At 34.0% G+C, this 16,470-nt stretch overlaps 2 protein-coding genes across 3 annotated transcripts; both read left to right on the forward strand.

The window, feature by feature from the left end:
- Positions 1–1,003: 1,003 nt before the first annotated feature.
- On the forward strand, positions 1,004–8,967 carry LOC113048255 (poly [ADP-ribose] polymerase 12). Its single transcript, XM_026209953.1, has 10 exons — positions 1,004–1,148; positions 1,894–2,027; positions 2,170–2,353; positions 4,230–4,380; positions 4,598–4,733; positions 4,895–5,006; positions 5,097–5,178; positions 5,493–5,601; positions 8,107–8,212; positions 8,351–8,967. Exons 1-10 carry the CDS (start codon positions 1,115–1,117, stop codon positions 8,404–8,406), a joined length of 1,104 nt encoding a protein of 367 aa, XP_026065738.1. The 5' UTR covers positions 1,004–1,114; the 3' UTR covers positions 8,407–8,967.
- Positions 8,968–9,624: 657 nt separating this feature from the next.
- Positions 9,625–16,218, forward strand: si:ch211-244b2.3 (WWE domain-containing protein). 2 transcript variants are annotated; one of them, XM_026209956.1, is made up of 13 exons: positions 9,625–9,957; positions 10,509–10,584; positions 11,398–11,441; positions 11,592–11,744; positions 11,836–11,983; positions 12,073–12,193; positions 12,334–12,430; positions 13,926–14,031; positions 14,154–14,259; positions 14,436–14,514; positions 15,039–15,102; positions 15,396–15,516; positions 15,595–16,218. In XM_026209956.1, the coding sequence occupies exons 4-13, from the start codon at positions 11,740–11,742 to the stop codon at positions 15,654–15,656; spliced, it is 909 nt and encodes a 302-aa protein (XP_026065741.1). In that variant the 5' UTR covers positions 9,625–9,957; positions 10,509–10,584; positions 11,398–11,441; positions 11,592–11,739; the 3' UTR covers positions 15,657–16,218. The 2 variants fall into 2 exon arrangements, with proteins under 2 accessions (XP_026065741.1, XP_026065740.1); XM_026209955.1 differs by having other exon boundaries at positions 9,626–9,957; positions 11,615–11,744; positions 15,595–16,217.
- Positions 16,219–16,470: the final 252 nt, after the last annotated feature.

Raw genomic sequence — 16,470 nt, forward strand, 5'->3', positions numbered from 1 at the left:
AATGATATAATATTTTGATGTATAATTTTGGCTTCATATGGAAATATGATGCACAAGTCATAATGGCAAAAAGTGTCCCACATTACCCTAATCCACCATACACTTTTCAGGTTTGAAACGCAAGGCGCACCACACCTTTTTTTTCTTTACATTATTTCTTAATGCAGGGATTCCCGACCATTTTTTGACAGCCGACCCTCTTTCACCTAAAATATTTAGTTGAAGTAGACTACCTCCTAAAATTTTTGGGCAATATGTTATAAATCACACTGGCATGTTCACGGTATTTAATCTTTTTTATTAAGTGTTTTATTTATAAACTGATTAAACCCCTGCAGTCTCCTCAGGAACCTTGACATATTTGTTTAATGCACTTCATGTTCTTAACAACAACGAATGGAATATATGTTCTTTCTCTTTGTATTTTTGTATCAATACTACAAGAGTATCATATTTAAATCAGTTTGATAAATAAGGTGGTCATAAGTAGGCTAATCAAAAAGTAGTCTGATTATATTAGCCTAAATAAAATATTTAAGTACAGGTTTTGTCATGTAATTTTGAATCATTCAAACAATACAATGAAAAAGTGTCACAACCTCTCATAGGCCTTTAATGGGCTGTAATAGCCTACTTTCAATTAAAGTGTCATTACACCGTAAATGTACAGTAGGGCCTGCAGGCCTATGCTTTGAGAGTTAGCATTTTGTTTCATAGAAAACGTTATTCATGTTATAAAATATAAAAAGAAAACAATTACATAAATGTATCTCTTACATTAAAATTTATTTAAGATATTTTCTTATAAGAGCACACACACACACACACACGTTTAGAAATGCGCTTACGGGTGCTGCCCACTGATGGCGCCAGTGCTTAAATGACTAGGCTACATTAAAAAAATATGTATTATTATTATTTTTTTTTTTTATTTATTTTTTTTTTTAGTTAAGATTATTGTGGACTTTTTGCAATAATATACTAATTCGCAAAACGAAAAGAAAAAAAGAAAAAAGAAACTTGCTAGATAGCCTGCGTGGTACACACGAGCATATGCAGTTAGGCTATGTTTAAGAGAAAATGAAACTGAAAGAATAAAGGTCTTCCTTCATTTATGAAAATGGCTTCGAACTATCAAGAGGATTCAGGTGAGTTTCATACAGGCTATTTTCCGATACCAGATAAACACAATAAATCACATAGCCTAATGTAAGATGTCTATAGGCTTTCTTAGCCAAGAGAAGGTAAACCTAAAGTTAGTCTTATCAGCGGTCTTCAGTCTCGGTTATCTTACCGCTTTTCTAGGGTCTCGGATAACAGTTTCTCATTTTTGTGTCATTCTCATTTCGAAATGTTATCTTTCTAAAGCAAGTAGAGGCCGCTTGTCATACGTTTTACTCTAGTTGAAATTTCTCATGGCTGTATTTACTTTTGTCAAAAATCTGTACTGTGAAAAACAACACACAGTGAACCAGCGCCCACTTGTAATAAACCTCTTTAAAGTTACTCCACCCTTAGTTAAAATTCTTTAAGCCTCATTTTAGGGGTTAACTAACTTTAGGGCTACTGTTGCTACTGGCTACTGTTTTTATGCACACAAATATGACATAATAGTCAATAGGCTATAATATTTAAAAAGTCCAAACATATTTAAGCAATGTCCCATTCTCAGGTACATTATGGCAAATGACTGAATTGGTATCTTAACCAACAAATTATTTTTATTATATAAAGACATATTACATTTAAGTAAAGGAACGTATACACATATAACAAAAATAGTGATGTAGCCCTTACTGTGTGACATTGTCAAGCTCTCTAAATAATTTTCTTTAAATTGTATATTGATTAAAAGTGTTCTTATAATAATAAAGAGGACTTCTTTCTTCCTAGATGAAGGCAGCAACCTACAGTCTAGTGAAAGTTGCGCAGAATACAGTGACAGTGACACAGATTCTGAGGCAGCCAGCGATTCTGAGTCTGGCTCTGGCTCTGACAATGAAGAAGATCCACAAACATCTAGCAAGGTACATCTCTGAAGACTTTTCAAGCGAAAGCAGATGACTAGTAAAAAGCGATGATTAGTAAGAGACATATAAATGAATGCGAATGCAGCTGGAGCTTCATAGATGAATACATCTTAATCACTTCTGATGCTTTGTGTTCAAGCGGAGGGTCTGTAAGTATTACAATCGTGGTCGCTGCAGTTATGGAGACAAGTGCAGGAATGAACACATCTGCAGTGACTTCCTGAAGGATTCGTGCAGGTTTGGTGCCGGGTGTCGTCTCAACCACAACGTTCAGAGTTCATCAGCAAGACAAGGCAGAAGAAGAAGCAAGCCCTCATCTGCAGGTATGTGTGTACATGTGTGTAAAAGTATACTGATATATTTTATATATATATTGATTAAAAATGTACTGTATCAACAATACTCATTCAAAAAAGTCAAAGTGTCTTACGCAAAACATACTTAAACTAGAGTAAAAACAATTTCATATGTAATATAATTGATATATCTAGTAATTACACCCACATGTTATTATTTGAGAGCAATGTTTTTCTTAGCCTTACAAAACACTCCATGTTATCCTAATTAATGACTCTCATTCCAAGACTGATTGCTAAAATGAATTGTTGTATATAATATAATATAATATAATATAATATAATATAATATAATATAATATAATATAATATAATATAATACAATAAAATACAATACAATATAATATGTGTCATTTTACATCAAAGACCAAACATCTATTTCATTGTCTTTTTTTTATGAATCATTGCTAAAAAACAAGTAATGAGTTATCTGGCAAGGAAACATTTCTAAATCTTATTGTCATTAATTGACAGGGTTTTCTTTTTCTTTTCTTTTTTTTAAAGGGGGGGGGGGGTGAAATGCTATTTCATGCATACTGAGTTTTTTACACTGTTAAAGAGTTGGATTCCCATGCTAAACATGGACAAAGTTTCAAAAATTAAGTTGTACGTTTGAAGGAGTATTTTTGTTCCCAAAATACTCCTTCCGGTTTGTCACAAGTTTTGGAAAGTTTTTTTCGAGTATGGCTCTGTGTGACGTTAGATGGAGCGGAATTTCCGTATATGGGTCCTAAGGCACTTCTGCCGGAAGAGCGTGCGCTCCCGTATAGCACAGCACTGAGAGCACAACAGACTTCACTGATCAGAGCGAGAGCGTCGCGAAATGTCACAAAAGGAGTGTGTTTTTGGTTGCCAGGGCAAGACAACCCTGCACAGATTAGCAAAAAAAAAAAAAAACAGCATTAAGGGACCAGTGGATGGAGTTTATTTTTACAGAGCATCAACGGAGTTGTGCAAGTGTTTTTGTTTGTTCCCTGCATTTCGAAGATGCTTGTTTTACAAACAAAGCCCAGTTTGACGACGGATTTGCACATCGTTTATTTCTTAAGGATGATGCAATCCCAACGAAAAAGGGTTACGATCGTGTGTTGGAACCGCAGGCGGTGAGTAAAACTGCTTCAAATATCTCTGCCTCCTTGTTAGTGTGTCCGCCTCCCATCGGAGACCCGGGTTCAAGCCCCGCTCGGAGCGAGTCGTTGCTGCTGCTGCTCTCGTTCAGTTTCAGCCTCGGGATCTGATTCTGGATCATAAATAAACGGCTGAATCTGACTGTTAGACATGGTTTGTTTTGGATGTTTTTTTCCTCACGGTAATGTCAGCTTCCACATGCTCTCAACGCAAAAGCTTACTCGCGCTCGTGATTCTTTAGCTCCGCCCACACGCCACGCCTCCAGCCGGTCGTGTTTTTCCGGGGAAAAATCGGTACAGACTATCTTTCTCTTATGAATATAATAAAACTAAATACTTTTTGGAGTAATGAAGGATGCAGTACTACTCTATAGGTACTCAAGATTAACAGGATATTGAGTGAAAACTAGCATTTCACCCCACCTTTAAACGTTTTTCCATCTAACTGTTTTCATTTTTTCAGTTTTATTTAAATTAACAGTAAAGCTAGTACATTGTTTTTTTTTTTTTTTTTTTTTTTTTTTACAGTTTAAGTTAGCAATAGCAACACTTAATATTACATATACAGCACGGCCAATAATATTTCAGTACTGTATTAGTAATCAGATACTATCACTCATATTTCACACCCTTGCATTGCATTGCACATTGTATGTTCGATTGTTTAATCAGTTAGTCTGCTTCACTAATCATTTCATATATTTTTTTTTATCAGAAACAGAGATTGATGAAGAATTTGATGGGCCCTACAAATGGCAGTTGAATATTGGAAAGGGCTGGAAGAACATCTCCAATGATCACATTCTAGAAGCCCAGTATTCACTCCCCAACACAAAAGGAATCAAGATCTTTAACACCCAAGCTGGGTATGTGCAATTTCTATTATTTACTTGAGTGTACCAGATTAAAAGATTGTTTAAAGATAAATTAGTCATCCCAAATTAAAATGCTATCATTATTTTCCCCACATTTCGTTCCTTTACCCTATACCATAAAACACAACCCCTGTTATTCTGTGCAGCTATATATATCATTTTTAAGGAATTATTTGACATGTTTTTCTCTTTCTCATTCGCATTTTAGGGTTATTTCTATTGATTTCACTAAAATGAGAGTTCTTAAGAAAACAAATATTAAAGTGCGGCGCATGAGCGCAAAAGATACAGAATGGCTGTGGTATTACAGAGGTGACCACTGCTGGTATCAGTATGGAGAGAAGGTGAGTTTTACATGATGGCCTGCTTTTATCACATATCAAGGAGGAATCTGTATCTTACTGTTTAGGATTCTATAAGTAGTATTTAGTATAAATGAGTTTGATTACAAACAAGAACCAGATTATATTTAATGACTATCTATTAATTGTACATGTGTCTATAGGGCAAAGCCAGCCCAATTCAAAGCTCAGAACTGGAGAAGGAGTATCAGAAGAACCGCCGGGGCTCAGTAAACTTCACCGTCGACTCTACCCAGTATGAGATTGGCTTTAAAGGTTTGTTTTGTATTCTCCCAAATCTGTTTCCTTGAAATACCTTTCCAAAAACAGGAAAGGTCACATTCATAAACGTGTTTGTGTTCCCAGAAATGCGTCAGAGTAATCTATCTACAGGCCGTAAGAGGCGGGTTAGACGCCGCCCTAAATATGAACCGCCTCAAAACGCAGGGTAAATATGAAGAGATTACTCAACTGATTCTTGTTTCCCTCTTGCCTTATGAATATCAAATCTAATGTAGGTTAATAAAAAGTGCTAGTCGTATAATGCCCACTTTTCATCATTTTGTCAATCCTAGATAAATAGACTTAGGTCTCTTTCTTTATTGTTGTTTTTTTCGTTTAATATTGTTTTATTAAACAATGTCATAACAGAAGCAAAATTAGTTGCAAATGTCACATTTTGAAAATAAATAAATCCAATACTTGCATTATTGTGTAAAACATAACCAACACTACTAACAGCGTATTGTGCTCACTGAACAGATTACGTGGAATAACCTCCCAGTTAAAAAACATGTTCAGCCCTTCATCAAATAAAGCTCCAGAGTGGCAGTTTAAAGGGAAAAGTCAGTGGTACACCTTCCACAAAACGGTAAAGCATTTTTTCTTATTTCTTTTTTTAACAAATGCACCAAGCTTTTTTCTACATGCTAATGAGGACTTTGAAAGTATATTATTATGTTTATCAATTCATTTCAACAATTCATTTCAAATAATAACGGCTCTCTTGAATAGTTGCTTTTAATCTTATTTTATATAATGACTGTCAAAATGAACAATGTGTTTGATCGTTGTTGATAGAAACATAACAGGGCTATTTTAGTGACACTTAAAACAGCAAATTAGAAAAAATAATTTGTTTAGTGACAGTATAAAAAACATCTTCAAAGGGATTCAGTAGTATTATTATTATTATCATTTTTTTTTTTTTTTGAGCAGCTGGTTTAAGATGGTCTTCCAGCTGGACCAAGCAGGATTACAACTAAAACTAAAACCACACAAAAACTTATGTAACTTAAAAAGAAGAACAACAACAAGAGAAAAACTTAAGTAAATAAATAAAAATATATATGTAACGGTACGCAAAAATCACAGTTCGGTACGTACCTCAGTTTTAAAGTCATGGTTCGGTTCATTTTCGGTACAGTAAGGGAAAGAAATGCAAACATTAAACTGAAGGTTGTTTTTTACCATAAACTTTTTTTTTTTACAATTTGTTTACATTTTTTGTAATAATTTAATAAAATATATATAAAATAAAATAAAAAGAATAATAAATAAAATACTGCTGCAAAGTTCTCCACTAAATAAAAGACTCTCAGTCTCAAACCAATATCACATAATAAAATATAATGAAAAATATAAATAAATAACTATGATTACAGTGCAGCATTACCAATCCCAGTTTGTAGGCCTGCTCATATTTTAAAAATATATATAACTTTTCCAAAGTGTAAAGTGCAGCTACAACAGTTTTTAGACCTGCTCAGATTTCATTATTGCGTTGGACCGATCGCATTTAAGAGCAAAGGTCTGTTTAAATGCCGACGGGAGCTGCGTTTGAATTACAATAGTTTTTTTCCTAGTTGTAGTGATGTTCACACTCGCATGATGCCTTTTGAAAACCTTAGGCCGGTGACACACTGGCATATTAGAGGTGCTCCGATCACGATCGGCCGATCGTTATGTGCATCTCGTAAATAAAGCCGGTTCTCTAATCAGCGGTTAATTCCATCAGGTGCGTGATTTCACATAGAGCCGCTGTTACTACACAGAGCCGTTGTTAATAGAGAAGATGCGCAAATCCACTTCATTTTCAGCTTTTTTTGGCGCATCTTCTCAGTTAACAACGGCTCTGTGTAGTAACAGCTGCTCTATGTGAAATCATGCACCTGATGGAATTAACCGCTGATTAGAGAACCGGCTTTACTGACGAGATGCGCATCAACGATCGGCCGATCATGATCGGAGCACCCCTATGGCATATTGCACCTGTCAAACATAGTCTATTTTGCTGTCAATATGTTGACGGTGTCCTTTATCAGTAGGCTTTATATTTATGCTCCACATGAAGTATAGATATTGTTGTCGTGAAGGCAAGATCCTGGTCTGTCGGCGGCCTCCCTCTATGTCACCTACAGTAGCAGCAGCGCGCCAGTGCCGCGTCAGACACGATTCTGGTGTGTAAAGACACAGAAAACGCGAAGCAGCCATCACGCAACTGACACGCAGCAGAAACGCCACGCTCACGCCACGCAGCCAGTGTGTCACCGGCCTTAGAATCAGCTGAAGGGCAGGATTTGCACTGAACGCGGAGACTTCCGCCACTTAATATGTTCGTTTGGAAACACAAAAATTTATATGTTCCGCAAACACCCATACTCAGAATTTGTGCTCTGCATTTAACCCATCCAAAGTGCACACACACAGCAGTGAACACACACCCAGAGCAATGGGCAGCCATTTATGCTGCAGCGCCTGGAGAGCAGTTGGAATTCAATGCCTTGCTCAAGGGCACCTCAGTCGTGGTATTGCCAGCCCGAGACTCAAACCCACAACCTTAAGGTTAGGAGTCAAACTCTCTAACCATTAGGCCATGACTTTAAATGGCTGATTAGCATTCGCTTGAGGATTGTAGCGCACTTTCAGAGTTCCTCTGAAACCCCCTCACCTTCCCCAGCTCCACCTGTCTAGATCTGCTACATGTTATTTTATATGCTATTTGTATGATTTATACAGATATAAAATAATGCTGGGACCAATCTAGTGTTTAGTTCCCAGCTGAAAAGTAATATTACATTTAAAAAAATGGTTTATATGGAAATTGTAACAAGTTTTTCATCACGACCATGTAATATTTGATAGCAATTTAACAAGTGGGATATTGTGTACATTCAAAAGTAGAAACTGCAATATAAAGCCCTTCAGGGGTTATACAGGTATACAATACCAGCCCTGATCACTCTGTAAGGGTTTAGTAAGCGATAATTATGGACTAAATGTACATAATCCCTTAATTGATGACACTGATTACTGTATTTATGGCCACAGAGAGATTAAAGTAATTGACACTGATCTTGATATTGTTTTTCAACAGGGTGGTTGTTCAGTCTCAAGTGCTGACATTGAGAGTTGTTTTCAACAAAACCAAACAAAGATGAATTTCACTGTGAACGGCGATAGTTACACTCTGGATTTTGCAAGTATGTCCGCAAAAACATTTGAAGGATTGCAAAACTGCTCAATTTTTTTCTCTAATATGGTGCCACGTGATCTTTGGGTTTTTCTTGAATCAAACTTTAAAATGCACAATGATGTTTTCTCTCTTTCTTTCCATTCAGAGATGAGTCAAGTTAACCAGAGAACAAAGACTGAACGCAAGATCAGGCGCGTGTAGAAGCAGAACAAACAAGCAAATAAGAGTCAAATCTGGGGTGGAAGTAAACAAAAGATATGAATGTTAGTGATTGTGATTTTGAATGTTTTATCCAGAATTATTGCCTTCTTTGGTAAACTGCCTGTGGAAAATGGAAATTCAAAGTCTTTATTCAGGTATTTTGACAGATGTTAAGTTAATATGAATAACTTTAAATGCTGCTCCCCACATCAACTTGAAGACAAATGAAATGTGCCTAAAACAACACAAAGCATATTTTTTTGCTTTCTGTTTATCTTAAAGATTGACATACTGCTATCATTTTTGATTATTCTATAATTACTCTTACTAACCAATGTGCCTGAACAATACACTGAAACATTTTGCTAGAATTTATTCTAAGTGCCTTTTGGTAACCGCCTTAGAACCAATGTTTACACACAGCTTGGGAAACTTTTTCAAGTTGAACACTTTCATTTTCCATCTTTAGCATTTCGATGCTCAAAGGATTCAAAATCATGTGTGAATATTGAACAATGTGCAATATCATCTGATACACGATGCAGCATTTTTTTTTTTTTTTGTGTTGTTGTTTTTAAAAAAAAATACAATAAGCAAAATGTACAAGACTAAATTATGTCATTATGAACAATAACTTGGATGAACCTGTTTTTACTTGGGGTTTTAAATACAAACTGAACTGTTTACCTGGGTATACAACATGCTATATTCAAAGTGTCTGTAATGTCATATGGATGCCTTTATATGCAATAATTGATGAAAATAAAATTATAAAATGATAAATGTGGCCGTATTTAACTAATACACATACAATATCTAATATTATAATTTATTTGAACATGTTTCTATATAGTATTTTAATGAATTAACATGTTTCTATATAGTATTTTAATGAATTCCAATCACAGGATAATTTGTATCACATATCAAGTTATGTATTGTGCCTAAAAGCATTTGGTAACAAAACAAAAACATTTTTATACTTTTTTTTTATTATTAATTTCGCAGGCTCAACTGTCTTGTCTAAATATGTTTGTTTTTTTTATTACATAAACAGGTAAATAGTTACAACTTGATTTACATTTTTTTTTACAAGTATTAATCTTGATTTTCTTTTTTTTTCCCGAAATATCTCATATTTCAAGCATGTTCTTCACTGTTTTGTTTCAGGTAAACAATTATCCCCAAAACATGATGTTTGCTGGAAATGAAGTCACAACCCAATACACACATAAAAAAGGAATTTACCACAAGCAAGCACATCTTTTAAAACTTGCTTTAGGCACTGAAACGTGTTTAATTGCCGCCAGCCACAACGCACGAGAATATCCAGTTCATGTCGATCATTCGTAGTGAACCTTTCTTTGGAAATCACGAGTCGAAACTGATGCTGAAAAGAAAGCGAAACTGGGTCAGCAGCGCAAGCCATGGACTCTGGAGCACTTTAAATTCTGTCCTAGCAGGGAATTCGACGATAACTTTATTTGACAAATGCGGTTTTTAGGTTTTTAATATGCTATGGATGTATCCCAGGGTCTAGAACTATATGTGGTAAGTAGGCTACTAGGCTAATCATTCATGTATTTTACATTCATAATTTCACGACTTTAGATACTTAACAACTCTGAAAGCGTCCATTAACAGCTTTATGTTGGGTTATTATTCTATAGAACGTACGATTTGCTGCAATTTACTTTCTTACATACGTCGATTTTAAGTGACGTTTTATAAAAAAAAAAAAAAAGATTTAGTGGCAAGCTAAACTTAATAAACTTGTATGATATTAAAAATATCCCTTTAGTATTACTTGAAAATGGTTAATGGATGGTTAGCCTTCTTAATGGTTTCTTTCATGTTCATGTAAATATGTCAACACTACCCTGTTAGTCAACAACGCGGTTTACTTTCTGATTTTCCCAACAAATTTTATTTAATTGTATTATTTTATCTTGAGGTGGAGCTATGCAGTTTACTAGCTAAAACTTAAACATGGTTTGTAATATAAAGTTTATAATCTTACAAATAAATTACATTTTATTCAAACTGGAAACAGGAAACGCTTCAGAGTTCTACTGACATGTAACGGATGTTTCTTTTTGTAGAAGGGTGAAGATGAATTTAAGCAAGAGGAGCTATGAAGTTATGACCCTAAATATGATGACAGCTCTTATGCTTTAGGTAGGTGACAATTATTCTACAGTAATTTATCTTTTTGAACCGTGTGACTGTAGATTGGTTCAATTTGATCTAGAATGTCATTATTTCACACACTCTGTTTCAGTGTTGGGGTTAAGGCATAGAAATGAACGCTAGTTATGTAATCAGATTACTTTTTAAATTTATGATAAATATCTGAGTTACTTTTTCAAATAAGTAACGCAAATAACTTTTGTTTTCCCGTCCATTTATTCACTGACAGCTCTCCTGTCCCAGTGTTGAGAGAAATTGGGAGTGAGGTGCAAAAGGGCCTTTAAGAGTTGACGAAAATATGGGTTTCTTGTTATTAAAAAATATACAGTCAAATCAAAAATTATTCAGACACCTGATTATTTTTTTTATATATATATATATATATATTCTTTTTACTAGTGGGTGCAGGACACTATAGTTAATATATGTAGGTCTGGACAGCAAAATAAAGTTAACTGTGATAGTGATTTGTTCCGACAGTTTAACTCTGAGTTCTTGTCGTTACCATTTCCTAAACTATAGCGAATAAATTGTGATAATGTGTGATTTGTTGAAAGTGTCAGAATAAATTTTGGTCTGACTGTATAAGCAAGCCCAGCCCAGGTGACAAAAAGTAGCATAAAAGTAACAATGCATTACTTTCCTAAAAACTAGTAACTCAGTTACTTTTTTATGGAGTAATACAAAATTGTAAAGCATTACTTTTTTTAAAACTAACTTTGTTCTGAAGAGATGTTACGAGTAGTATTTATATAACAGAACAATATAATTTTCAATGTTTATATTCAAATCTCACTTTAGGGAAACACTTCAGAGAGGGATAACAGCAAACAACATGGCAACAGGTACGTCTTGTGGCTTATTAATCGTTTTATGGTGGTTTCTGTTTCTTTAGTGGGAGAAAATAACATTCCCAACGTTGTTTTCATACTGAGTGAATTGACTGATTGCTCATTTTTCATTGCATTCATTCATTTTTCAATTCGTTCATTCAGTCATTTCATCCATTCATTTAAAGCCTCAGGTAATCAATTCGAGTGGCAGCTTTTTAATGGACGTGAGTGGGTTTCGATCTTGAATGATTTCGTCATTGAGGCCCATTACTGTCAGCCAGGGGCAAATGGGATCACCATCAACCTCGACATGGGGTGAGTTCGTCCTCAACAAATTGATTACAAATAGGTCAATTAGGAATAGATTATTAAATATCAAACTATGCCTTTTCCATTCACTGCACAGGCCTGCCTATATTGACTTTGATGAAATGACAGTCGACAGTCTTGATTACTTCAGTATACGGCGTAATACACTGCTGTCATACAACCAGAAAGAAGTTATGGGCTGGTATTACAAAGATAACCATCGCTGGTGCGAATATGGATCTCAAGTAAGTGGTACTAGAAATCTCTTAGATTTATTTGGTTAAACCAGCATACACCAAATATAACACTCATTTATTTCCCATAATTCCTCTAGGGATCGGATGGGAGGTCGTCGTTGATTAAAAGTGATTTTATAGAGCAGAAGTACAACAGCAACCCAAGGGGCTCAGTTCAGTTTGCTGTAGGAACCATGTCGTACAAGGTGGACTTCACTGGTAAGCAGACAAATGAGGTTGACCTTCGAGGCTATGACAATTTTATTTTTATTGTATTTCTCTTGAAATGAAAAGCTGCTAACTTGTCTGTGTTTGAACTTTTTTTAATGTGTTTTTTTTTGGGGGGGGGGATGTTGTAGCGATGAGTCAAACCAATCTGTCCACACACATGTCGAGGAAAGTGAGACGGCGGCCAAAATTCAACGAAGTCGTAACAGGCAGCAGTATTCAAAACAGGTATTGCTTTATTTGTTCTAGCTGTGATGTATTGCCTCTTGTTTGGCTTTGCTCATGAAACCGTATAATGTACATTACTGAAAATTCATTCTTATGTAAATCATTGCATTGAAAACAATAATTTATGCTAGAATGGGTTTGCAAAGTCTTATATCGTGACTTATATCGTTTACACTCTACAGGAAGTCAACCTACTTCTGTTTTGTTACTTGCGCAACTATAAGTTTTACAAAAAAATTTGAGCGCATGTTTTAAGCTATTCTTATTTAAGTGTTAGCAGCATTTATTTAAAAATGCTTACATTTTCGTAGTGTCAAAATATTTTAAATCTTCAGAAAATCACCATATAAATGTATAAATTGTTCAAAAAAAAAAAAAAAAAAAACGTAATGTAAATTGAACGTGTAAGAATATTTTATTCAATTTTATATGTTCTGAAAGTCAACATACAAATATTCATTTTAAAACCATTTTTTGGAAAATTAAATTCATTTAAGAATTATTTAACAAATAGCTTTGCAGTATTTATTCTCTTCAACAACCCAACCATTTAATTTCTTTATAAAATTGTTCATAAGTTTTCTTACATAAACTAAATTTGACATTTGTTAAAAATGATTTATACTAACATGGGATCCCAACATACTAATTTATGTATAAATTGTTTGGAACAGTTTTGCACAAGTTGAATACGTAACTCCACAGTGTTCAGAAAGTACACTCCTCCCCAAAGTTAACCTACAAATGTGTTGTTCATAAAATTATGAAATGTAATTATTATGTGACAAATTCTTAAACCGTTATTAGTTAAACCAGTATTTATACATATCACAATTCTTCGGACATTTAAGTAATTATTATATTAAGAAAATATGTTTTATCATAAAAGTAAGACATTTATGTAAGAATAGTTTTACGGATTCTTATAGAGACACTCATCAGAGAGCCAATATTCAAATTTATGTTACATTTTTAAATTTTTTTTTTGTAAAAACAATGGTCAATTATCCCTATTAACCAACCATTAACGATGACTTTTGCCTCAATAAACTTACAATTTGCTGCTAATTAATAATTAATAATGCAGTTGTTAAGTTTAAGTATTGGGTAGTTTAAGTATTCATGCAGAATATGTTCTTAATAAGAACTAATAAACAGCCAGTAGGTTAATAACAGGCATGCTAATAAGCAACTAGTCCCAATACTAAAGTGTTACCAAAACATTTTTACGTAAATTTAATGCAACACGAAAGATTCGTCTAATTTTTAGTGTCCCAGTGTTTACACTCTTCAAGAAGTCAACCTACAAAATTATTCATAAATTATTAGTAATATGATCTCTAGATTTATTTATGATTATGTTAAATGTGTTTAATCAGCTGAACTATTTTTGTTTTAATCGACAGTTCCTAAATCTGATTTTTCATGAAGAATACCGAATATCTTTCAGATGGTATTTGTATCGAAACCTTCGATTTCCTTTTATCACATGCAGGTCAACAACTCTGGTATCTCCCTCTGCGAACCCTACGAATTCTTCTTCTCAACACATCTGGGAGTTTATGGGTGATGAGGGTATTTGGACCGAGTACCAGAAACCAGTGAGTTCTAGTATCTATATGCAAACAAACAACACTGCTGTCACATCCAAATCCACTTACTCTATCAAATGATATTTTCAATTTGAACCTAACAGTTCATTGGACTTTTTGTGTGTCTACAGGAATGTTCATTGGATAGCGCGGAAATCGAGAGGTTGTATCAGCTCAACCCACAGTGCCAAGTTTCATTCACTGCCAGACGATTTTCTTACACTCTTTACTTCAGTGGTAAGATACAGAAGTCTGCAGTGTACTACTAAAATAAGGAAAAAGCAGAGGACTTTTGTTCTAAAACTTCTGATTGGGAATGTCGTCTAAGAAGAGAAATGTGTCGCAAGTTGAAAACATGATGTTAAGGTTACTGTCTATTGTGGAGTATATTTATATAGTCTTCATGTCTGCAGGAATGTATCAGTTGAACAATAAATATGGGACAAAAAGAGCTGTCAGGAGAATCGCCAGTGGAATCCAGCAAACAAACAGGTATTAATCCATTCATTGAAGAGGAAATTATTACAGAAGCTCATTTACGCTACAGGATAAATGTATAAAAGTTAAATAAAACAGTTATAACTTTTCTTATGTCTAACAATTCTTATGTTTTTCTCAGTATTATGCATGTGTGTGCAGTCAGGTGTCTAAAAATTCAGGGAAAAAAAGAAAATCTAAATTGTGAAATGTAAATTTAATTAAAAAAAAAAAAAAAAAAAAAATACAATTCTGAATTGTGAGTTATAAACTCGTAATTGCCAGAACAAAGTCACAATGTGAGATAAAAAGCCGAGTTGCATTTACCTTTATTCTATTTTTATTCTCTGGCAAAAATTTGGTTTCAGAATATATTTAGAAAATTGATTCTGTAAAAAAAAAAAAAAAACAATTGAAAATAATCATAATAATAAATGTAAATTATAATAATAATCACAATTAAACTTTGGTTCTATTGTTGATGTTATGTGTCTATTACAATACAAACTTTTTTTAAAATGTTTCTTCTCTTATCACAGTACATTGCCTCCAGCTCACTGGCAGTTCATGGACATGGATGGCCAATGGAAGGATTATAAGAAAGTAAATAAACCTTTACAGAACACATTTATTTTATTTATTTATTTTATTTATTACATTATTTGGGGTGCTTATTAGGTGGTAGCTTGCTAGCGAATTAATTCTAGTACTGTATCCAGGTGATTTATTCAGAAAAATAAACATCCGTTTACAAAATAACAACAACAACAATAATAATAATGTGGCCATCATGCCGCCTGCTTTCTGAGACATTTTGAAACCGTATTCTCGCATAACGACACCAAAACAGGCACGCCTTCTGCCTGAAATAACCTTGGACTTTTGTCTCTGTGTAGGGTGGTTCTCGGGGATATTGCAGCGTGTCAAGTCAAGATATAGAAGCGCAGTACCAGCAGGACTCCACTGGGACACTGAGATTCAGAGCGGGCAGATTCAACTACGAGCTAGACTTCTCAGGTGAGTGAATGCACAGACTAATAGAAACGCATGTCATTTAGAACAAAAGTACTTGAAGTCACTTGTGTTTTGTTGCAGACATGACCCAGACCAACCTGTCTACTAACACCAGTAGATCTGTACGCCGCATTCAGCCATAAGAACGCACCTGCCTCATCTTTTATGTTTACTGTAATATTTACTAGCTTTATATGAACAATCTCAGGATGGCGAGGCATGGAGTGTCTGCTGGCCATTAGCAATAGCAAAATTATGTTCACTTGTCCATGCTAACTTATGTGCCTATATTGTTTCATTAATTGCCATAAAATAATGGCTCTATTGTGATTATGTACTTGAAACAATTCTGTTTCTATTCTTTTCTCTTTTTTTCTCAGTGCATTAACTATCATTTGAAGATCGCATTTCCTATCATATCTCATGACAGCTTTCAACATTCATGTCTGTGCAATGTTTATTTTGTTTGTTTTTTTTTAACTGCCAATTAATTTTATGGGAGAAAATGTATATTATTAAATCTATATAAAATATAGGGAAAACAAAAGCATGTTCTGATGCCTACTTTCATTCTGAGGTTTTCATGACTTCAACAATTTAACAGAATTTGCTCAAATTATTCTCTGCAAATACAAATGAAGATGACTCTCATAAAGAACATGTCCAGGTCACGTTTAGTGAATTAACATTACTTTCATGCCAATGAAGCACACCCTTTCTTTTATTATTATTATTATTATTATTATTATTATTATTAAAAACTGTACCAAACAAAAATATGGACTATAAATATATATTTCTTATTTTATTGAAATGTTCTTAACTGTCATGGAAACAATGTTAATTTTAAAAGTCGCAAAAAAAATTATATATATATATATATATATATATATATATACATACACACATTACACACACACACATATCAGAAAAACAGTGTTTTTTTTTTTTTTTTTT

The sequence above is a fragment of the Carassius auratus genome, chromosome 29 (genome assembly GCF_003368295.1).
Source record: "Carassius auratus strain Wakin chromosome 29, ASM336829v1, whole genome shotgun sequence".
NCBI classification, from domain to species: domain Eukaryota; kingdom Metazoa; phylum Chordata; class Actinopteri; order Cypriniformes; family Cyprinidae; genus Carassius; species Carassius auratus.